Source organism: Stomoxys calcitrans, chromosome 5, assembly GCF_963082655.1.
Source record: "Stomoxys calcitrans chromosome 5, idStoCalc2.1, whole genome shotgun sequence".
Lineage (NCBI taxonomy): Eukaryota > Metazoa > Arthropoda > Insecta > Diptera > Muscidae > Stomoxys > Stomoxys calcitrans.
The window spans coordinates 141,063,401-141,087,943 of record NC_081556.1 but is presented as its reverse complement, the minus strand read 5'-3'; the positions used below and the strand labels follow the sequence as shown (position 1 = coordinate 141,087,943).

Genomic DNA, 24,543 nt, shown 5'->3' with positions numbered 1-24,543 from the left:
CTTGGTAGTTTTGGAAGTAAGTAAAGTGGCTGTGAATAGTCTTAGCTTCCAATAGTGTCTCATCTATTGGCAAACCATTCTTAATTGGCCAAAGGCTCGATGGATGCCTAAGCCACAGAGGACCAAACCACCAAAGGTCATTCTGAATTAACTCATCGGGAAACACTCCACGGGAAGCCAAATCCGCAGGATTCTGCCTTGATTCAACATGGCCCCAGTGGTCCACTGGTACTACCTCACATATTTTTGAAACACGGTTAGCCACAAAAGTCTTCCATTGGAACGCTGGTTTCATTAACCAGGCAAGGACTATCGTTGAATCTGTCCAACAGAAAACCTTGCAATTTGGAATGGACGGCAGAATCGATTCAATGGCCTCCGCCAGTAAGGCCGCGCCACAAAGTTCGAGTCTAGGAATTGAAATTGTCTTCAATGGTGCCACCCTCGATTTTGACATAAGGAGGTGTGTGACAATTTCACCGCTGGGAGCCGCGACTCGAACATAAATGGCTATTGCGTACGCCTTTTCAGAGGCGTCACAGAAGCCATGGAGTTCCATATCGCTTTCAGGAGTGAAATGTATCCAGCGAGGAATTCGTATATCTCCAATCCTAGAATAATTCCCCAAGAATGAATGCCATGCTGCAAGTAAATTCGGAGGAAGGGGATCATCCCACCCGACTTTGGATAACCAAACATCCCGCATTAGAAGTTTTGCGAGAACTATGAAGGGGCATAGCCACCCAGCTGGGTCGAATAGTTTCGATATATTGGAAAGAATATTCCTCTTAGTGGGATCGGAATTTGCGTCTAATTGCCCGGCTACGAAATAAAAATCATCAAGTTTCGCGTTCCAACGAACACCCAGAGTCTTGGCCTTACTTGAATCTTCAAACTCAAGAAATTCGGAATTCAGAAGATGGTCCTTTGGAATGGATTTTAGGAACTCCTTAGAGTTAGAAGTCCATTTTCTCAATAAAAAACCGGCTGTCCCCAAGGCCGAAATGAGTTCCTTCTGGGTCTTAGTTGCGGACAAAATATCATGACTCCCCCCAAGAACATCGTCGACGTACATCGACGATTCCAAAATCTCGCTTGCAAGCGGATATTGAAGCCTTACGTCTGTAGCCAGTTGCTGAATTGTGCGTAGAGCCAAGAATGGGGCACAATTTACCCCAAACGTAACCGTTTGTAGCTCAAATTCTTCGATTTCATCATAAGGGGACTTTCGGTAGAGAATTCTCTGGAATGTAGTGTGTTTCGGATGGACACAAATCTGGCGATACATTTTTTCAATATCGCTATTGAAAACCACTTTATAAAATCGCCACTGGAGTAATAAAGTGCACAGATCTTTCTGCAAAGATGGACCAGGGTGGAGGACGTCGTTCAAACTCATACCATTAGAGGTAGGGTTTGACGCGTTGAACACTACACGAACTTTTGTAGTAACGCTATTTGGACGAACAACAGCATGGTGTGGCAAGTAGTGAAAATTGGATTTGGGAGTGAAATCAATGTCCCTTACCCTCTTCATATGGCCTAATTCAATATACTCTGCCAGAACCGCATCGTACTGCCTCTTGAGCTCAATATCTCTGAGAAGCCGATTCTCATTTCTTATATACTGAGAAAGAGCTATCTTTTGGGACTGCCCGAGTTGAATACCGGAAGGAAATTCGGGTTTAAATGGCAGCGTAACAATATACCGGCCTGCCTCGTTTCTGGTGGTGGTTTCCACGAACATGTCCTCACAATACTTGTCCATATCGGAAATAGGTTTAACCCTAGGGAGGTCCTCCAGTTCCCAGAATTTGGAAACTAGTTCATCTAAGGCGATATCATCTGGAAGTGAAACAGTAGTGCGGAAGACTGAAATAGGCTCTTTTGGAATGGGACCGGTCAGAATCCAACCAAATACTGTTTCTTGGGCCAAAAGAGACCCACAAACTGGATTAATAATGCCATTTAACATGACCTGCGGAATCAGATCTGCCCCTATCAAAATGTCAATATACGATGACCGATAAAACTCAGGGTCTGCCAGGTGGATGTCAGGAAGTGTGGAAAACATTTCCTCGGATACAGAAAAAGTAGGCAGTGAGGATGTTAGCTTAGGAATGACCATAATGGGAGCCTCCAGGTCAAAACCTGAAGTCATTGGAGAAGTGATTTGAAGCATACATATTTTCTGAGCCTTCGCAGAGAGGGTGCCATTAAGGCCGGATATATGAGCCATAAATTTGCGTGCTTTTAGTTTAAGCAAGTTGAAAAGGTGTTCTGACAGGAAAGACGCTTCCGACCCAGAATCGAAAAGTGCTCGTGCCTTGAAAATCTCCCCATTATGTCGGATACCAACCATGGCCGTTCCCAACAGCACGGTCTTGCTGTTGGCTGCGAAACAAGACTGTATGGGAACAATGGAATCACCATTGGAAGTGGACTGTATCGATTTCTGATCAGTTTCGGGAATTTCCATTTCCTCATTGCAGTCTTGATGCAGTAGAGTGTTGTGCCTCCTGTTGCATTTTTGGCAGTTAAATGCACTTTTACAGTCTTTGACAAGATGTCCCTTAGAAAAACAATTAAGGCATAATTTTAACTGCTTCACGGTTGTCAGTCTATCGGCGTAGGTCATATTATGAAATTTCGAACACAATCTTATGGTGTGGTTTTCATTGGGGCATAACTTACAATTTGGAATGACAACACCATTTCGATACGAATTCACTCTTTTGGAGGAGCTATTCTTTGGCATTGATTTGCCAACGTTCTCGTTCTTGGAATTTGATATCGATTGAGAAGTGCTGGGAAAACCGAAATCCCTCACCGTCTCCAATGTCTGAAATCGACATGTCAAGAAGGAATCAAGTTCTGTCCAAGATGGAAAGTCACTTTTATTCTTGACTGATTGCTCCCACAGGGACAATGTGATCTCAGGCAAACGCATGGAACAAACATACACAAAAATGGGGTTCCAACTCTTGATATCTATACTATAGAGCTTTAGTGAAGCTATAATCCCATTTATAGTACTTTGAATCTGCTTTATGGACTCGCTTGATTCAACGGTAATTCCTGGCAAATTAAAAAGGGTCTTAAGTTGGCTGTTCAGTAGTAAACGTTTGTTGTCGAATCTAACCTCCAACGCCCTCCATGCTAACTCAAATCCCTCATTCGTGAGAGGTGCCTTTCGAACTATTTCCCTGGCTTCACCGCGAGTCTTGGAATTCAAGTGAAATAATTTTTCGACAGGGGAGAGCCTCGTGTTATTGATGTATAAGGCAGTAAAAAGGTCGCGAAACGATGGCCAGGAGAGGTAATCCCCGTGAAAGAGGTCGGTGTCACAAGGAGGTAGGTTTACATTCGGACTCGAAGAGAATTCCAACCGCGTTGGATTGGGGGGAGAAACAGCAGAGGACCTTTTGGATTCTATAACCTCACTTATTTTAGCTATGCCATGAACGTAAGTTCGATAAGTGGTCTGATACCGCGCTTTCAGGGTTTCTATGTCCCTCTTATCGTCAGCAGCGGCTAACTCAGCCAAGCTAGCCTCATACTTTGGTTTAACTCTCTGCCATATTTCCCTCAACTCGTCCCGATGAACCTCCAAGGAGTGGATCGCGGACTGGTGCAGAAGTTCGCTTTCGAGTTCTGCATTGAACTCGATTAAAGCATCGGATATTTGGATAAAGTTTGATAGGGCCATTCTGTTCTATCAAAAATCTTTCGCTAGCAACGGATGTCAAAAAAAAAGGAAAATTCGATGCAAATTATACGGGCCACTACTACAAAGGAAATTTCTACCAGAATCGATGTTCTGAAGGAAGTGAGTGGATCCCAAGAGGGCAAACCGAACAAAGGTGATCCAAAAAAAAGCTAATCTCCACGTCTAAGAACTCTAAAACGTCCAAACAATAGCTATATAGCCAACTATGAAGAACACAGTATGTAGTACTATTCACTCCACTAAAAATTGTCTGCAATGTAATTCGTATCAGAAACAAGGAATTAAAAATTTGATTCTAATTGTTATTTCACTTTGAAAAAATAAAACGAAATATCGGAAACTTAATGCACAAAGGACAGTCTGGTTAATATACGACTTTGGAATTGTCGTACTTACTAATGCACCGAAGAGGAATCAAAAAATTTGTTTGGTTGTATCCACTAGAATAGACTGCAGCATCAAAAATATCAATTATAAACACTTTTATCCAACACAATTATTTCTTTCACCTGGCCCTTTGATTTCTCTTCTCAATTGTGTGGTTTCATCGAATTTTTCTAAAGTTGCTTTATCAATTAGCGAAATGCTGTTCTTCTTCTTCCACTATTCTATTTAAATAGTCTCAATTATCAAAATTATTCAATTGTCTACTATTTCTTTACCAGCAAACTGCTCACTACTCACGTGGACTTTCTAAAACAGTAACAGCAATACCAAATGCACTAAATGTTTGTCCAAATTTGACAATTCGGTTATATTTCAATCGCTCAATCTTTTTTCTCTTCGAATAATATGAAATTTTAATAAATTTAACATCCAAATATTCATTTAATTCCTTTATTTATTTCGATGGCATCAAGTCAAAATGAAATTTTATAAAATCTATCACATGCTCGTCTACACTATATGTTATCACACTTAGTTTGGAAATTTCAACGAATAAGACGAAAAGGCAAAAAATCATCAACATTCGAGCGACCTGATGTGGGAGACAACGTGTAGCTTAGCTTTGGTTAAGCTACAAAATCTAGTTCTTGACGGAGGGATTGTAGTATGGTGAGAAAAAATTATAAAACTGGTACTGGTACTGCTTGTGGTTCTCTCGTGTAGTCAGCGAATAAAGAAACAACAAGGGATGGGTAGTCTGTAGGTACCTACAACTTTTATCAAAAAGGAATGAAAATCAACGTGGATGATTGATTCTGTGGTGATCGATTGGAATATGGATAGGAAAAAATATGATGTAAAGAGTATTTTTTTTGTTGTTGCTTGTTTTTTAATAACCACTATGATGAACACGAATGTACCATATACGACAAAAAAACTGTCAAGTAGAGCCTTTGGAGACCATTAAGTGTAATTACTGTGCTTTGTCTTCTTATAAATCAAGATCAAAGTTTTTGTGTTTAAGAGGATTGAAATTGAAATAAGCAAAATAATTTGACACACTTGATAAGGAGATTGGTTTGAAATGTGTGAACCAATTCAGCGAATTTTTTTGAAGTTGTAATTGCCAGAAGTTTAAGCAAAATATTATAAGCAAGCAAACGAAAGAATTTAGTATCAATTTCTTGGAAAAAATTGAACTTACAATGAAATTGAAATCACTTTCACGGAAATGAATTTTTGTGTAATTGACCTTCACAAAAAAAGAATGTTGCTCGTACTTTCTAAACTTATGTAGGAAGAAATTTTGTACGACAATGGCATGTAGGTTACCTGGTTTTCCTTGTGAACTGCAGGGATTGATTTGGATGATTTTCCAGATTTCACGTCTTTTAGGTTAGCCAAAATCCGGGTTGAAGGATCATGAAAACGTTGGGGTTCAGTGGACTGTGAACGAAAGGGTGATAATGGCCTCCTGAAAGATAGAAATTCTTTTTGGAAGTTTGGAAAGTCCAAAACCCTTAAGACTCGAAATGTGTTTTTGGGTTATGTATGTAAAAAAGTAACCTTAATACCAAGTCACAATGACTTAACAAAAAAAAAAAAACGATATATGTTTAGATTTTACGAAGACTGAACTTTATTGCTCTCGAAGTTAAAACGGAATGAACGAGTCTTTCATTTCATAGTCATGACTTCTCAAAATAATGACATTTAGTTTACCATAAAACTAAATTTAGAACTAAAAAGTGTAGTGTTCTCAGTGCCCTCTGTATGTGGCATTATAAAAATGCAGACCTGGAAGTTGTGTGGCACAAACACAAGCATTAACGCTATTGAAAAACAAGTAAATAGGCGTTAAGTTCGACCGGTCCGAACTTTGGATTCCCATCACCTCGGGTATATATGTAAACCACCTTTCATCAAAATCCAGTTAAAAATCCATACCAAATTTCGGCGAAATCGGACAACAAATGCGCTTTTATGGGCCCAAAACTTTAAAACGAGAGATCGGTCTATATGATCTCAAATCTCAACCGATCTGGGCCATATTGCAGAAGTATGTTGAAGGCCCTAACACAACCCACTGTCCCAAATTTCGGCGACATCGGACGATAAATTCGCCCAACTCCTTAAATCGAGAGATCGGGATATATGGCAGCTATATCCAAATCTGAACCGATCTGAGCCAAATGGAAGAAGAAAGTCGAAGGGCCTAACACAACTCACTGTCCCAAATTTCGGCGACCTCGGACAATAAATACGCCTTTGATGGGCCCAAGACACTAAATCGAGAGATCGGTTTATATGACAGCTATATCCAAATCTGGACCGATGTGGGTCATATTGAAAAAAAATGTCGAAGGGTCTAACACGACTCACTGTCCCAAATTTCAGCAATCGTATAATAAATGTAGGCCTAAGATCCTAAATCGGCGGATCGGCCTATATGGCCTGCATGGCTTCAAACTTAACCTGCTTATGAACAAAAAAATAATCTGTCCAAAGTTTCAGCTCAATATCTCCATTTTTGAAGACTATAGCCTGATTTCAACATACAGACGGACAGATGAACGGACGGACAGATGGACGGACGGACAGATGGACGGACGGACAGATGGACGGACGGACAGATGAACGGACGGACAGATGGACGGACGGACAGATGAACGGACGGACAGATGGACGGACGGACAGATGGACGGACGGACAGATATCGAGAGATCGGTTTATATGGCAGCTATATCCAAATCTGGACCGATGTGGGCCATATTGAAAAAGAATTTGGAAGGGTCTAACACAACTCACTGTCCTAAATTTCTGCAATCGGATAATAAATGTAGGCCTAAGATCCTAAATCGGCGGATCGGCCTATATGGCCTACATGGCCTATCTTCAAACTTAACAAGAAAAGAATCTGTCCAAAGTTTCAGCTCAATATCTCAATTTTTGAAGACTGTAGCGTGATTTCAACATACAGACGGACGGACAGATGGACGGACGGACAGATGGACGGACGGACATGGCTAGATCGTCTTAGATGTTTACGCTGATCGTTAATATATATACTCTATAGGGTCGGAAATGGATATTTCGATGTGTTGCAAACGGAATGACAAAATTAATATAAATCTCCCGATAAAGGGTCTGAAGCCCATAAAAGCTTTATTTTTTAATAGATTTCGCTGAAATTTAAAACAGTGAGTAGTTTTAGGCCTATCAACATCTGACCCAAATATAGTTCAGATCGGCCTATATTTAGATATAGCTGCCATATAGACCGATCTACCGATAAAGGGTCTAAAGACCATAAAAGCTTTATTTATCACCCGCTGAAATTTCGCTGAAATTTGCAACAGTGGTTTATTTTAAGCCTCCCGACATCTGACCAAAATGTGGTTCAGATCGGGCTATATTTAGATATAGCTACCATATAGACGAATCTGCCGATAAAGGGTCTGAAGGCCATAAAAGCTTTATTTTTTAAGCCTCTCAACATCCGACCCAAATATGGTTTTGATCGGACTATATTTAGATATAGCTGCCATATAGACTGATCTGCCGATAAGGGGACTGGGTATCCAAAGTTCGGCCCGACCGAACTTAATACCTTTTTACTTGTTTAACAATTTTTTATGTTAAATTTTTTTTTCAAAATTTTCAATTTTTTAATTTTTTTTTTAAATTTATGATTTTTATGAAAATCTTTCCAAAATCTTCAGTTATAGGCGAGATAAGGCAATTCTCATACTTAATTATTTCTATGATATTTTAACCTTTCCTTTTTGTTTTGCAAACCTGCCTTTAACCTTTAAACCTGCAATTCGATTTCTATTTTTGCTTTTCTTTGGCTCTTATATTCATCGTGTGACCATACGTAGCCAAGCTTGCGGTCAATTATTATCATAAGCCAAGAAGTTAACGGCGCATGTTTTCAAACGGAAATTATCTCAGCGCTATTTTCATTTTCTCGGTTTTTCTTTTCTTTTGTAGACTATTACAACACTCTTGATATGATGCATTTTAATTTTTCTATGACGGCGATTCTGGTACACAGAGAAATAAAATTTTAAAAAAAATTTTTTTTTTTTGAAAATTTTTTCAAAATGTGACAAATGTTTTTTTTTTAATGTAGGAATCAAATATGAAAGATTTTTTCAGATTTAGTATTTCCTCTTCGCCTAAACGACGAACTTTTTTATGAAAGTAAGGCTTGATCACAATTTTATAGCAATCATAACTATGCAAATGCAAATTTGCCCATGAACATTCCACTAAGGAACTGGGGAATCGGACAGCACTCAGTTCGAGTGCTTTCCGATTAAAATTTTATGCTCAATGATAAGGTGCCTCCTTTTTATAGCCGAGTCCGAACGGCTTGCCGCATTGCGAAACCTCTTTGGGGAGAAGTTTTAACATGGCATAGTAGCTCACAAATGTCGCCAGCACTTTAGGAGGGCATAACCACCGCTGACAAATTTTGTCTGATGTTCTCGCCAAGATTCGAACCCAGGCGTTCAGCGACATAGGCGGACATGCTAACCTCTGCTCTACGATGGCCCTCCAAATCATATCTTTACAAGACTAAAATCAATCACCCTTCTACCAACAACCAGTGCGGGGGTTTGGGGGTTCGTTTCCCAATACTTTGGTCTTGCGAGTCTTATAATTCAAAAAAAAATCCATAATAATATAATCTGACATACTTTCCTTTGAAATCATATTTTGAGAAAAAAATGTCAGGTTTTATTTAACATTTTAACAAAAATCATATTTTCCCCAAGTTTGCTTTAAACTCAAAATTTTCTATTAAAATTAATATTTTGTTTAAAACTTTCAAGTTTTACAAATTTGTTTTTTTAGTTTTAGACATAAAATTTTGCTCTGTGCATTATTCCAAACATATGCTTTATTTTAAGCATTTTTTTTTAATAATTTCCTTTATGTGTTTACACATTTTAATGTTTTATTTTTCACCACATCTATTTTTAGAGTCTAACTCGGGGCAAGAACAGTTGGTCTCTATCGGAAGTCGTGCATGCCATGGTGTTGTTATCGCATTTTCATTCATTGTCGTCGTTTGTGTTCTCCTGCGGTCTGACACAGAAACTCGATGGTTTGTCTAGTCCTAAACTGAAAACAGCACCCGCAACAATGGTCGTTTCATCATCATCATCATCATCAATGCCACAACAACACCAACAACAACAAACACTCTATAATGCTGGAGCTGGTGCTGGCATGTTTGTCGTCCCTGGTGGTGGGGTCGATATGAACGCTCTGTTAATGCATGCAGCTGGGGGTGCAATGGGTGTTCCAGTTGCAGCTGCAACTGGATCGGCCATGCATCCGCCACAACAACAGCAACAACAACCACAAAAGACTGTATTAAGTGAAATCACTTTGAACAACAACAACAACAATAATAGTAATAACAACAACGGCATGGATCATCATAATCATCAAATCTATTGCAATAACAATGCCACAAATAACATTTTATTAATGCCCACTGCCGCTGCCATCGCAGCCTCCGTTCAAGGAGGGGCTGCTGCAGCTGCCGCCGCTGCTGGCATTGTGGCTGCCAGTGCCACAGGTGGAATTGTTGGTGGCATCGTTGCCGGAGCAGGTGGTGCAACTGCTGCCGCTTGCGCGTCCGTCTCCACGCCCATTGCTGCTGCTGCCAACGGTGTGACCAAGATGAATGGTAAGTTAGTGGGCCAATGGATTTGAACCGCATCTCAAGTGAAATGTCTCGCCACATTTGTGAGATTATAAGGCGAGAGAAAAAAAAAACAAAAACAAAAAACAAATTATAGGTGTCCCAACCAATTTGTCGGCTAATCATTTGATCGTAACGAACTAATCCCATCCAATTGGGAGTGTGGGTTTGAAAAGCCATTAACTAAGAGTGACACCGTGCTGGATTGTATAGGGGACTTACATTTTGTGGCTATTGTATGCACCAAAGATAGGCCAATTTTCGATTTTATTACTTTTAGAATTTTAATAAAAACGGAGATAAAAACTATAATTAATAAAAAAAATGAATAAACAAAAAGACGTAAAGAACAAGTAAAAAGGCGTTAAGTTCGGCCGGGCCGAACTTGGGATGCCCAACACCTCGGGTATATATGTAAACCACCTTTCATCATAATCCGGTGAAAAATGCATAATTTATGCCTCCATAGCAGCTTTATAGGAATATGGTCCGATTTGGGCCAAATCGGCGAAATCGGACAATAAATGTGCCTTTCATGGGGCAAAGACTTTAAATCGAGAGATCGGTCTATATGGCTGCTATATCCAAATCTGAAACGATCTGGGCCATATTTCAGAAAGATATCGAGGGGCCTAACACAACTCACTGTCCCAAATTTCGGCTAAATCGGACAATAAATGAGCCTTTTATGGGCCCAAAACCTTAAATCGAGAGATCTATCTATATGGCAGCTATCTTCAAATCTGGACCGATCTGTGTCATATTACAGAAAGATATCGAGGGGCCTAACACAACTCACTGTCTCAAATTTCGGCGACATCGGACAATAAATGCGCCTTTTATGGGCCCAAAACCTTAAATTGAGAGATCGGTCTATATGGCACCTATATCTAAATCTGGACCGATCTGTGTCATATTGCAGAAAAATATCGAGGGGCCTAACACAACTCACTGTCTCAAATTTCAGCGACATCGGACAATAAATGAGCCTTTTATGGGCCCAAAACATTAAATCGAGAGATCGGTCTATATGGCAGCTATATCCAAATCTGAATCGATTTGGGCCAAATTGAAGAGGGCTGTCGAAGGGCCTACCACAACTCACTGTCCCAAATTTCAGTGAAATCGGACAGTAAATTCGTCTTTTATGGGACCAAAACCTTAAATCGAGAGATCGGTCTATATGGCAGCTACATTCAAATCTGGACCGATCTGTGCCATATTGCAGAAAGATATCGAGGGGCCTAACACAACTCACTGCCCGGAATTTTGGCAAAATCGGACAGTAAATTCGCCTTTTATAGGCCCAAAACCTTATAACTCGAGATCGGTCTATATGGCAGCTATATCCAAATCTGGACCGATCTGTGCCATACTGCAGAAGGATATCGAGGGGCCTAACACAACTCACTGCCCGGAATTTTGGCAAAATCGGACAGTAAATTCGCCTTTTACGGGCCCAAAACCTTATAACTCGAGATCGGTCTATATGGCAGCTATATCCATATCTGGACCGATCTGTGCCATATTGCAGAAAGATGTCGAAGGGCCTAACACAACTCACTGCCCGGAATTTTGGCAAAATCGGACAGTAAATTCGCCTTTTACAGGCCCAAAACCTTATAACTCGAGATCGGTCTATATGGCAGCTATATCCATATCTGGACCGATCTGTGCCATATTGCAGAAAGATATCGAAGGGCCTAACACAACTCACTGTCCCAAATTTCAGCAAAATCGGATAATAAATGTGGCTTTTATGGACCTAAGATCCTAAATCGTCGGATCAGTCTATATGGCAGCTATATCCAAATCTAGACCGATCTGGGCCAAATTGAAAAAGGATGTCAAAAGGCCTACTACAACTCACTGCCCCAAATTTTAGCAAAATCGGTTAATAAATGTGGCTTTTACGGGCATAAGACCCTAAATCGTCGGATCAGTCTATATGGGGGCTATATCAAGATATAGTCCGATATAGCCCATCTTCAAACTTAACAAGCTTATGGACCAAAAAAAGAATCTGTGCAAAGTTTCAGCTCAATATATCTATTTTTAAAGACTATAGGGTGAGTCGGACTAGGGTAGGTCGGACAATATTTAGATATAGCTGCCATATAGACCGATCTCCCGATAAAGGGTCTGAAGCCCATAAAAGCTTTATTTATTACCCAATTTCGCTGAAATTTGAAATAGTGGGTAGTTTTAGGCGTCCCAATATAGGACCCAAATATGGTTCAGATAGGACTATATTTAGATATACCTGCCATATAGACCGATCTGCCGATAAAGGGTCTGAAGCTTATAAAAGTTTTATTTTTTATCCGATTTCGCTGAAATTTAAAGCAGTGAGTTGGCTTAGGCCTACCAACTTCTGACCCAAATGTGGTTCAGAACGCACTATATTTTGGATATAGCTGCCATATAGACCGACCATAAAAGCCCTATTTATTACCCGATTTTGCTGAAATATGAAACAGTGGGTAGTTTTAGGTCTAGTTTCAGGGGGTTTACATATATACCCGAGGTGGTGGGTATCCAAATTTCGGCCCGGCCGAACATAATGCCATGTTAGTTGTTTATATTACTTTTTAATTTATTTGTATATATATATATATATATATATATATATATATTTTAAAATTTTTTTTTCTCAATTTTTTCCTTTTTTAATGGTTTTTACTTCTTTTACCTTTTTTTATTTTATTTATTTTTGTTTTTTTTTTTTAAATTTGTTTTTAATTTTTTTTACAGCTCAACCCAGTGTTACCGTTGAAGCCCTCATGGAACGCATGAAGGTCTTATCTCAGAAACAGGACGAATGTAGCGAAGCCGAGCTGAGCAATCGCTTCAAGAATGTTGAAATGCAAACTGCCGAATTACCCGCTGCCGCCACGATAGTCCCCACCGAAATACCACCGGTCATCTCGCATTACATTGAAGACCCGAATTTCACATATCAGGATTTTGCACGACGTGGTGCAGAAAATATACCCAATACATTTCGCATTCAAGACTATTCCTGGGATGATCATGGCTACTCATTGGTTAATGGGTATGATAACTAAAATACAAAAAATATTTATTATTTTATTTTTATTTAAATTTATTTTCCCCTTCTTTAGCCTCTATGAGGATGTGGGCACTTTGCTGGATAATAAATTCCGATGTGCTTATAATTTGACCTATTTCACCATGGGCGGTGTCAAGAATGTTGATACATCGAAATTTCGTCGTGCCATTTGGAATTATATCCAATGTATTTATGGTATACGCCATGATGACTATGATTATGGTGAAGTTAACCAGGTAAATTGAAAATGTTTTGATTTTTAGTGGACAGTTTTTTCTAATTCACTTTCTATTTATCAGCTTTTGGATCGTCCTTTGAAAATGTTTATCAAGACCGCTTGTTGTTTTCCTGAAAGAATTACAACTAAAGATTATGATAGCATTTTGCTTGAACTGCAGGACAGTGAAAAGGTAAGAAAGACGTTATTGTCATAGTAGCCATGGTGTCATATACGTTATGTGGTATAATCACATTCGCATAACTCATACGCATGGGTGACCCTCATGTCAGTATGTACTATGTTAGTGGAGTTATTGAATGCAAACACCCTGCAAACATTTTCTATCGCGTAAGTCACTAAATTGGCACACAAGAAAGTTGAAAACAATGATATCTTGTTTTCGTCTAATAAGTGCCTCGGTAGTGAAGAAAACCTGCCACTGGGCGATATACCCTCACGAGAGACTAAATAGGGCCTTAGAAAAGTTGAAAAATGGAAAATGACCGCCATTGAAAACAACGATCTTAGTGATAAAAAATTTTTTGTAATGATTTTGTCCGACTGGAACTTGAACTGCCAACCTACAATCCAGGCGGATATGGTAATCTCAGAGCTATGGTGGAAGATATCTAACATAAGTATGATATATCACAATGGAACCTCAAATAAAATACCGCAAGCAAAAATTTGTAAAAATCGTTTCCTGCTACACCTATAAAAGGCCAAACCGGATGAAAGGTATATATGAGAGAAGATATATCTTAATCTAATTAAGACGGGAAACACTTCATGAAAAATTCTGCTAAGATCGGAGAAGGATTTTGGCCATTGCAAACATTAAAGTGCACATCGGATGAAAGATTCACCTATATGTGAGCTATATCTAAATTTGGACACAAAGACAGACAGATGGATCAGTCATCATGTGAAATGTAATGATTACAAGAATACATGGACAGACAGATGGACCTGTTATCATGCGACCTGTGATGACCTGTATGATTACAAGAATAGACAGACATACGGAGATATTGACAGGCGGACAGATAGAGAGACAAACAGATATACCTGTCATTATGCGACCTGTGGTGACTACAAGAGAATGCATAGACAGACAGATAGATGGACGGACAGATGGACAGAAAGACAAGCAGGCTATAGGCAGGCAGATACATAGATAGAAAGACAGACAGACGAACCTGCCATCATGCGACCTGTGATAACCACAAGATAACATAGACAGGCAGTCAGGTGGACAGACAGCCAGATATACAGACAGACAAGTAGAAAACAGAATACAAGAATGAATGGACAGGCAGACGGATAGACAGATAGGTGGACGAACAGATGGATAGATAGAAAGATAAAAAGACAGACAGACAGAACGAAAGACAGACAGAGAGACAGTCAGACAGAGAGAAAGACAGACAACAAGACAGAACAGACAGACGGACCTGTCATGCGACCTGTGGTGATTACAAGATTACATGAACCGAAAGACAGACAGACGGTCGGACAGACAAATAAACAGGCAGACAGAGACGGCAGATAGACAGGCGAGCAGGCAGACACACAGAAGGAAGGACAGACAGACAGACGAACCTGTCATTATGCGACCTGTAATGGTTACAAGAAAACATGGACAGATTGCCGGACAAACAGACAGACTTAATCAAATCAGAAAGTAATTCTAAACCCACCGTTATACAAAAAATGGATCCTGCTTTACTCCTTCTTAGCATTACCGACAAACGCAAAAAGCTATAATACCCTATACCAGAGTAGTGGCGCATCGGCATCGAGGTCCAGAAAACTTCAAGTCTATTAACTGTTTGATGCCAATCGTGTACTGCCTTCATATGACTTGCAGTGCCTACAGTCGTGAGCCCATGTGGATACATTATGACGAAATACAACTATGAAACCGGGTCTGCGGAGTCGAGCAATTTTGGACATTGGATACTACTCCTATCCAATGTTGGGCACGGCACGGGATAGCTGTGTGCACCACACAAGCTGGAACTTTGAGGTCCCATCCGTGTAGTGTTCTTTGCTGTCACGAGAAGCTTAGCTGCGAACGTCCACAGGTTCCAGACAGTGGAATACTACATACGGAGTAGTTGCAACGGCAGTCGCGGGCAATCAGGGGAACGATTTTGCTCACATACAGGAGCTTAACGAGGATTGCCACCTCCACATGAAAATGTGGTTACACCAATAACAACAACAATGTTGGGGGTATTGCAATTGTCATTCCGTTTGTAACACACCGAAATATTGATCTGCTGCACTGTAAGGTGCAAATTTTGCAAATTTGTCCATGAAGATTCCACTAAAGAACAGGGGCAAACTTTTCACATATCAATAAGTGCTGTTTAAGCTCAATGACAAGGGATCTTTTTTTTTTTTATAGCCGAGTCCGAATGGCGTGCCGTAGTGCGGCACATCTAGGAGAGTTTTTACCACCCATAGTACCTTATAAATGGCGTTAGCATGCTCTCGATAGGATTTGAACACAAGGCTTCAGTGTTATAGGCGGACATGCTAACCTCTGCGCTACGCTGGCCTGCCTATAAGGTATATACAATATTCTTGAACGTTTCCACATTTAACTTAGCCACTTCTGGCCATCTGTCTGTCGAAATTAAGATATCGTTTGAACGAAGAAGACCATGTCCTTCCGTCGTTCTTTTTTGACCATTGGCAGGTTTATTTCGAAGATGGGATCATAGAATATTTTGACGTAGCCCCCATTAAGACCTGGCACACTGAGTTGTGTTAAGACCGTCAATTTCTATACCGAATATGGTCCAGATCGATCTATTTTTAGATTAAGCTGCCATATCCACCACACCACCAATCGTCATTCTCAAAGTAATAGCCTGTGTTGTATTTCACCTCTTAGTCATTTTAATGATACCAATTGATTTTTTATTACTCAGATTTTAACTATAAAGTTCACTCTGCAATTGAAATAAGCAGAGCTCTCACTTAATCTCACCTTGCTCACATGTTTTCAAAAAAATGAGCTAGCAATGTTAGTGTTAAAATGAAACTCAGCTGTTGCAATTAACAGAGCTCTCAGTAAAACACAACAGTTAAAATCACCTTGCTCGCATGCTTGGAATAGCAGAGAAATGGCAATATTAGAGAGAGAAAGGGAGAGAGAGAATGACATTAATTTGGAGTAATGTAAACTACACAGTGAATGCGATGTAGTGGTTAACATCAAAAGAGCATGCATAATTACAATGCAATGAGTGTGGAATATTTTGTTTTTCTTTGTGAGTGTGTGAGAGCGAGAGAGAGTTTGGCATTTCGCAATTGAATTACAAGCTTTCATCGCCAAAAGATGTTTTACTTGTCCAAGTTTTACACCAAGTAAAAACGCCTTGCTCACATGCTTGGAATAGCAGAGCAAGAGCAATATTAGAGAGAGAGAGAGAGAGAATGACATTAATTTGAAGTAATGTTAACTACACAGTGAATGCGGTGTAGTGGTTCACATCAAATGAGCATGCATAATTCCAGTGCACTGAGTGTGGAATATTTTGTTTTTCTTTGTGGGTGTGAGAGAGAGGGTGTATGTGGCATTTTGCAATTGAATTACAAGATTTTACCGCCAAAAAATGTTGTTCTAGTCCAAGTTTTATACCAACATTGCCAACTTTTATGATTTCATATTACATGGAAGTTTTGCATTTCCATTTTCTTTAAGTTGAGGTGAATTCAATTACAAAAATGTCCTCCATACATTTTAATTTTTAATTATTTACTGTTTGACAGTAAGGAGACCATAAAATTATGGATCGTATGTGAAGCAATAAAATGAGTTGAATCGAAAACAAATTAAATCAAAACACTAATTAATTTAATTTCATAAATATTTTTTTTTGTTTCTTTGATTTCCTGTTTCTGACGATTTTTTTATTTACTTTTTTTTTCAGGTTCATGTTAATTTGATGGTTATGGAAGCGCGTAATCAAGCTGAACTATTATATGCCTTGCGCGAAATAATGCGCTATAGGACATGATCTCATAAAATGCAACAAAAAACAAATAAAATACATACATATATATAAATATTTTTATCTTTAAAATATTAAATACCTACATACACACATCACATACAAAACCACATGCATTAAAACATACACATTTACAAAGAAAAAAAAAAACAAAAAAAAACAACAACAAATGTTAAAATATGTATAAAACTCAATTAAAAAAACAGAAACTTTGTTAAAAATAAATAAAAACTAAAACAACAAATATTAATATCTACCAACAAACATACACACACAAACATATATATGATATATTTTAAATACTAATGAAAGAAGAAAATAAAAAAAACAATAACACATACCACCCGAACATATATAAGAAGAAGAAGAAAAAATTTTATTTACATATTCATATATATACAACCACATACTACAACCCAAATATATACATACATATTTTTTTTAAATGTTAAACAAAAAAACAACCAACTAATGTTATATGCAAGATTTACAAGTAACAAAAACAAATATTTTATCTATGTTAATTTTTTTTTTTTACAATTGGAAAAAATCATAGAACCACCCTGACACCTACCTACATACAACTGAAACAAAATAATAACTGAAACCAAATTTATACATTAACAGCAGTGAAGTGATAAAATTTTTTTTAAAAAACTAGGAGGAGAAAGCATACAAAACAAAAATTAAAAAGAATGTACTCTTTTGGAGACTGAGGTTTCTTCATTGAAAACATTTTTTTCTTGGCTAAGAGAAAATATTTTTATTAAAAAAAAAACTAAAAACATAAATCCAAACCAAGGTTAACAATGAAAAAAAAAACAAATTATTATTGTGAAAATATAAATGAGCTATAAATTAAATATTTTATTAACTAAATGTCAAATGTTATAAATACATCTTAAAACACACAAACACATATGCCTATATATACAAAAAGACTTTTTTTTGAAATTACATTTTTAAAGATATCCAAAAATCCAACTTTGGCCTTAGTTTTTTTTATAAAATTTTGTAATGTTTTTGGGAAAAAAGATCACTTCCCCTTTTCTTTTTAAATTGTATATTAAAAAACTCAAAAACCTAAATTTAAGTAAACATATGTTTTAGAAATACAAATTTTTTTAAAGTATCTTAACCAATGTAAACTACTTTTTAAACCTTAAAATACTTGCTATAATTTTTCCATGCCATAATTAAAATTAGGTTTTTATTAAAATTAATTAATTATAAATTTAAGAAAGTTTTTTTGTACTGCAGTTGAATGCATTCAACAAGTTTTCTCTTTGGGGATAAAGACTCGATATTCACCTTGTTCCGCTATTTTTACACCACTAACGCATACCGTCATGATTTTTTATCGCTGAAAAGTTTTACATTGCCTTATGTTGAGTTGAATTCTCAACTAAGCTTCTCTTGTAAAGGTTAACGTTAAGGGGACATTATTTTCAACAATTAATCAACCACAACAAACCACCACTCATGGTGGTGTGTTTTATAATAGTGGTTGATTAATGTGGTGGTACCACACTTCAACACTCACCATAACGGTAAACTTTTTTTTCTCTCTGCATAAGATATCTGTTAGTTTAATTTTCATACACGGCTCTAACAGCCCCTCGACTGTTAATCGAGAAGTATACATCACACCACAATGAAAGGCTTATCCCTTCTCAAAATATAACATCACACTCCAGCACTCGCTACACTTTTTATACCCTATACCAGTAGTGTGGTACAGGGTATTATAACTTAGTGCATTTGTTTGTAACACCCAAAAGCAAGAGAGAGAGAGAGTCCCTTTGATAAGTATATCGATCGACTCAGAATCACCTTCTGATTCGATTAAGCTATGTCCGTCTGTCTGTTATTTTGTCTGTCCATATTCATTTGTGTACAAATTACAGGTCGCAATTTTCATCCGGTCGACTTCAGCCTATTGAAATTGGAAAAAATTGGTTCATATTTGGATATAGCTTCCATATATATGTTCATCCGATTTCCAGTAATACAGCAATAAAATGGTCCTTTGTCAACGGATTCTCTTGAAATATGGCAGGAAAGATTTTCTTATGACTCTCGATGTTACTAGTGAATTTCATAGAAGTTGGTTCAGATTTTGATATAGCTCCCATATATATTCGTCCGATTTGCAGTAATACAGCAATAAAATGGTCATTTGTTGACCGATTTTCTTGAAATTTGGTAGGAAGAATTTCATCTTGACTCTCAATACTGCTACCGAATTTCATAAAAATCGGTTCAGATTTGGATATAGCTCCCATATATATTTTCGTTCGATTTGCAGTAATACAGCAATAAAATGGTCATTTGTTAACCGATTTTCCCGAAATTTGGCAGGAAGGATTTTCTTATGACTCTCGATGTTAATGGTGAATATCATAGAAATCGGTTCAGATTTTGATATAGCTTCCATATATATGTTCGTTCGATTTGCAGTAATACAGCAATAAACTGTTCATTTGTTAACCGATTCTCTCGAAATTTGGCAGGAAGGAATTTTGTATGACCCTTGATGTTACTGGTGAATTTTATATAAATCGATTCAGATTTTGATATAGCTCCCATATATGTGTTCGTCCGATTTGCAGTAATACAGCAATAAAATGGTCATTTGTTAACCGATTCTCTCGAAATTTGGTAGGAAGGATTTTCTTATGACTCTCGATATTACTGGTGAATTTCATAGAAATCGGTTCAGATTAAGATATAACTCTCATATGTATATATCGCCCGATTTTCACTCAGTACCTAAGCTTTATGTCAATTATCCACCGCCACACGCATAACTCGAGAACTTGGTGCGAGACAACAATTACATATACATACACCATATAAGTGAAATGGTGTAATTCCCGTTTTTGATTGCATTGGGCCATATCCACCTTCAATCTAATTTTTTCACCATTAATGCACAGCATAACGATTCACCACTGTTAAGGTGAAATTATTAAAAATCCTCTCCTGTCAAATTTGATTGTTGTAATTATACAACACAACATTCTGAGAAACTCAGCACGTTCTTGGTATATTACACCAACTTCCATCCAATACTCACCATAACGGTTAACTTTTTTTCTCTCTCTTACTCACCTTACAGTTGAGAGTGCAAAAACATTCATCTACTCACACATGCATGTACACTAAGCACTCAAAATACCAAGAGATGTTGGCACAACTATTTGTTTGGGATTTTTTTCTGTAAACAATTCAAGTTTTTGGGCAAACAAATAAATAACAGTTTAATAACTGTTATAATAAATTTTAAAAAATATGTGTTTTGCACATTGCGAAACTAAGCTAAATTTGTCAACTTTATGTGTTAACTGCAGTAAAAAAAAAAAACTTTCTATAACACATAAGTATTTTTTTCCTTAAAATCAGACCTCTTAAATATTTTAAAATCCAGGCATTGTGTTTATGTTTATTTAAATTATTTTTACTAAAACTTAACTCTTCCCTTTTTTAGATTTTTTAAATATATATATAAATTGTAGTTAGAAATTAATTAAATTTTGATGTTCGTTCATAGATTTTTTTATTGTATTTTTACTATGTTTTGTTATCCATTTTGCCTACATTCATTTGTGTTTTTTTATGTTTGTTTTGTTGAGAAAAAAATTGTATATATTTATGTATTTTTTTTAATTTCATTTAGGATTTTTTAAACAATTCTCGTTTTTTTATTTTATATATGAAATTATGATTGTGCTTCCTCCTCAATTCAATGTTAAACATTGGCTAAACACTATGATGATAAATACTATTATTATTATTAATTTTTTTTTTGTAAATCATTATCAAAGAAAAATAAACCAAAATAAAAAAAATATATAACGACTTTTTATTAAAAAAAAACTGGAAAACTTTAGCTCATTTACGCAGAGCGGGTATAAAAATGCCCAGGTAAAAGGTTTCATTGGTATGAAGTACTCACTCAAACAAGACAAATGAAATTTTTCTACACCAAGAAAAATTAGTCTGCTGATATCAGCAAAAAACTTTCTGCTGATACAAAATTAAAAATTTTGAACTTTTGAATAAATCAATTCAAAATTTTTTAAACAAATTGCCAAATTTGGAATTTCATTGATGTTACTTAAATTCGATGGAAATTTGGGAAATTGTAGAAAATTTAAAATATGCTTGTAAAATTGAAAAATAAGATGGAATATACGTTTTTTTTTAATAATTATGACATTTTTCCCTTTAAAAAATTTGAAAACGGCAGAAAATGTTTGCTGTTTTGGCAACAAATTACTGCTGTCCCATTTCCAGCAGTCTTTCTACAGTTTCTGTTTATGAGGTTATGTTTTTGGTTAAAAACTGGCTTGTCAAAAGGCAGACCTTTTATAAAGCTTTAAAATGACAAAAAAATTTTAAAAATTGCTGTGGGTAGTGCGCTAAAATGTACGGCAATTTCACATTGGAAATTTTTAGTACATTAAACCGGTGGTGCAAAAATGGAATATTTCCATTACGCCGGTGTTGATGTTCAATGCAATGGATTCTTATTCTCTTGATTTAATTCATTGTTGAGACAGCAACGAACGAACATGCGCATCGTTTTTGTGTTTTCGTTTTAAAAACGATTTTCTGATTAAGCGAATGTTTAAAAAATTTGTTTAATATTATGTTTTCTTTTAAAAACATCAATCTTTTATGTAGGATAACTGAATTTCCATTCAAAAAGAGAAATGTAAAAAATTATGGAGAGTAATTCACGCGTACAGTCTTATTCGTTTTGTGCACCAAAAGCATTATTTTAAACAGTTAATTATACAGTACATTTTATATTGTATTATACAGTACATTAATAATAGACCAACAAGAGACACCTTCCACATACAGTGTATTACCCAGTACATTATATATTACATTATACAGTACATTAATATTATCCCAACGAGAGGCGCCTTCTACAAGCACAGTCTCTAGTTTAATCCAATGGCAAGCAATTAAAAATTTTTTATGCTCGGTTGACCAACTTTCAAGCCCTACGGATCAGCCTCTGGACCAAATTTTGCACACTTATTGGAAAACACCTTAACATAGAATTTTTGCTCAATTTTGAAAACTCTCCGGGAATAAACTTTTAATTAATTTTTGCCTTAAATAAAGTCTCCCTATTCCGTGCAGATGAAAAAAGTTTGGGAGAGGGAAATCGAATTTTCGAAAACAACTATGGGCAAATGCCCCATTGGATTTACCCAGGTCCCTGGTGTTGCCTTATGGCAACGCAAGCATTTTGATGAGTTTTTACAGTTTTGCAACAACAACATGTGAAAGGCGGGTATCTCAAACAAGTGGTCGTTTATTATTTTTAGAATCATTTATGTGAAAAAAAATAAGTCATGAAAAATCGTTAAAATTTACATTTATTCCGGTTAAGCTATTGTAGTAAAAGTGATTCTTGCTGCGATATTGGTGTACTGTATGGTGTAATGTATAATGTTATAAATGATGTGCTGTATAATGTACTGTATGCATGGTCTTTATAATGTCATGTTTAAAATATTGCATTATGTACTGTATAATGCACTGCATATTGTACTGTATAATATATTGCATAATTGGTGTACTGTATGGTGTAATGTATAATGTTATAAATGATGTGCTCTATAATGTACTGTATGCATGATATTTATAATTTTATGTATAAAATATTGCACTGTGTACTGTATAATCCACTGCATAATGTACTGTATAATATACTGCATAATGCCAAGGTTTACACTTGATTTGCATTCGTGAACTTCTAGAGGACTAAATTTGATTCTACTTTGCCAAATTTGTGTTAGACCACAATAAAACTTAAAAATTCAACAAAACTGGAATTTCTCTAAAACATTTCAATATCCTTGGACAATGGACCCGATGGGTTGATTTTAATGAGTTACATTGTTATACCCACCACCATACGATAGGGGGTATATTCATTTAGTCATTCCGTTTGCAACACATCTATATATTTTTGATCGTCGTAAAATTCTAAGACGATTTAACGATGTCCGTGTGTCCGCCAGTTTTAATCACTCGACAGTCTTTAAAAATTGAGATATTGAGTTGAAATTTTGCACAGGTTAAGTACTTGAATTGGCCAAATCGGACTGCCAATATGACGATTTAGGGTCTTAAGCCCGTAAAAGCCGCATTTTTTTGTCCGATTTCGGTGAAATTTAAAACAGGAAGTTGTACTAGAGGCCCCGATATTCAAACCGAAAATGGCCCATATCGGACCATATTTACACACAACAGTTATATAGACCGATATGCCGATAGGCGCATTTATTATCCGATTTCGATGAAATTGGAATTTAAGACCCTCAATCTGTCGATTGAGACCCTCAATCTGCAGATTGAGACCCACAATCTACCGATTGAGACGCTCAATCTGCCGATTGAGGATCTGATTTACCGATTGAGGGTCTTAAGCCTATAAAAGCTGCATTTATTACCTGATTTCGCTGGAATTTGACACAGTGACTTGTAATAAGCCTCCCGTCATCCGACCAGCATATGGTCCTGATCGGACTATATTTAGATATAGCTGCCATTGGTGTCTTAATCCCATAAAATGCGGATTTATTGCCCGATTTCGCTGAAACTGTGATTTGTATAAGAGTTCTCGGGAGCTGATTGATATATGATCCAGACCAGCCCCCATTTGCATATTACTGGGGATATGGTAGCGGAGTTGTTATAAAAGAGGATGGTCGATTTATTCATGGTGGTGAGCATCTAAAGTTAGAATCGGCCAAACTTAACACGTTTTTATTTGTTATACCCACCATCATAGCATGGGGGTATACTAATCTAGTCATTCCGTTTATAACACTTCGAAATATTGATCTAGGACCCCATAAAGTATATATATTCTTGATCGTCTCGACATTCTGATTTGAACTAGGCATGTCGGTCCGTCCGTCCGATAGCGGTCGAGCGCGTAGGGCTAGCCGTTTGAAATTTTGCACAGATACTTTATATTGATGTACATCGTTGGGGATTGCAAATGGGCTATATCGGTTGAGATTTGAATATAGCTCCCATGTAAACCGAGCTCCCGATTTGACTTCCTGAGCCCCGAAAGCCGCAACTTTTGTCCGATTTGGCTGAAATTTTGTGCATGGTGTTCTGTTATGACTCCCAACAACTGTGCCAAGTACGGGTTAAATCGGTACATAACCTGATAAAGCTCCCATATAAACCGATCTCCCTATTTGACTCCCTAAGACCATGGAAGCCGCAATTTTTGTCCGATTTGGCTGAAATTGGGCATGTAGTTTTCTGTTATAACTCCCATATATACCGATCTCCCGATTTTACATCTTTATCCCCTGAAAGACGCAATTTTTGTCCGAC

At 37.1% G+C, this 24,543-nt stretch overlaps 1 protein-coding gene across 1 annotated transcript in view; it reads left to right on the top strand.

Annotated features, from left to right (window-relative positions):
- The window catches only part of LOC106080745 (sestrin homolog), a 111,784-nt gene extending 94,118 nt beyond the window's left edge, over positions 1-17,666 (top strand). Inside the window, exons 4-8 of the mRNA XM_059369211.1 lie at positions 9,110-9,824; positions 12,594-12,894; positions 12,965-13,148; positions 13,212-13,322; positions 17,080-17,666. Coding sequence (XP_059225194.1) covers positions 9,110-9,824; positions 12,594-12,894; positions 12,965-13,148; positions 13,212-13,322; positions 17,080-17,166 — 1,398 coding nt within the window. The 3' untranslated portion in view covers positions 17,167-17,666. The remainder of the gene's footprint in view (positions 1-9,109; positions 9,825-12,593; positions 12,895-12,964; positions 13,149-13,211; positions 13,323-17,079) is intronic.
- The last annotated feature ends 6,877 nt before the right edge of the window (positions 17,667-24,543 follow it).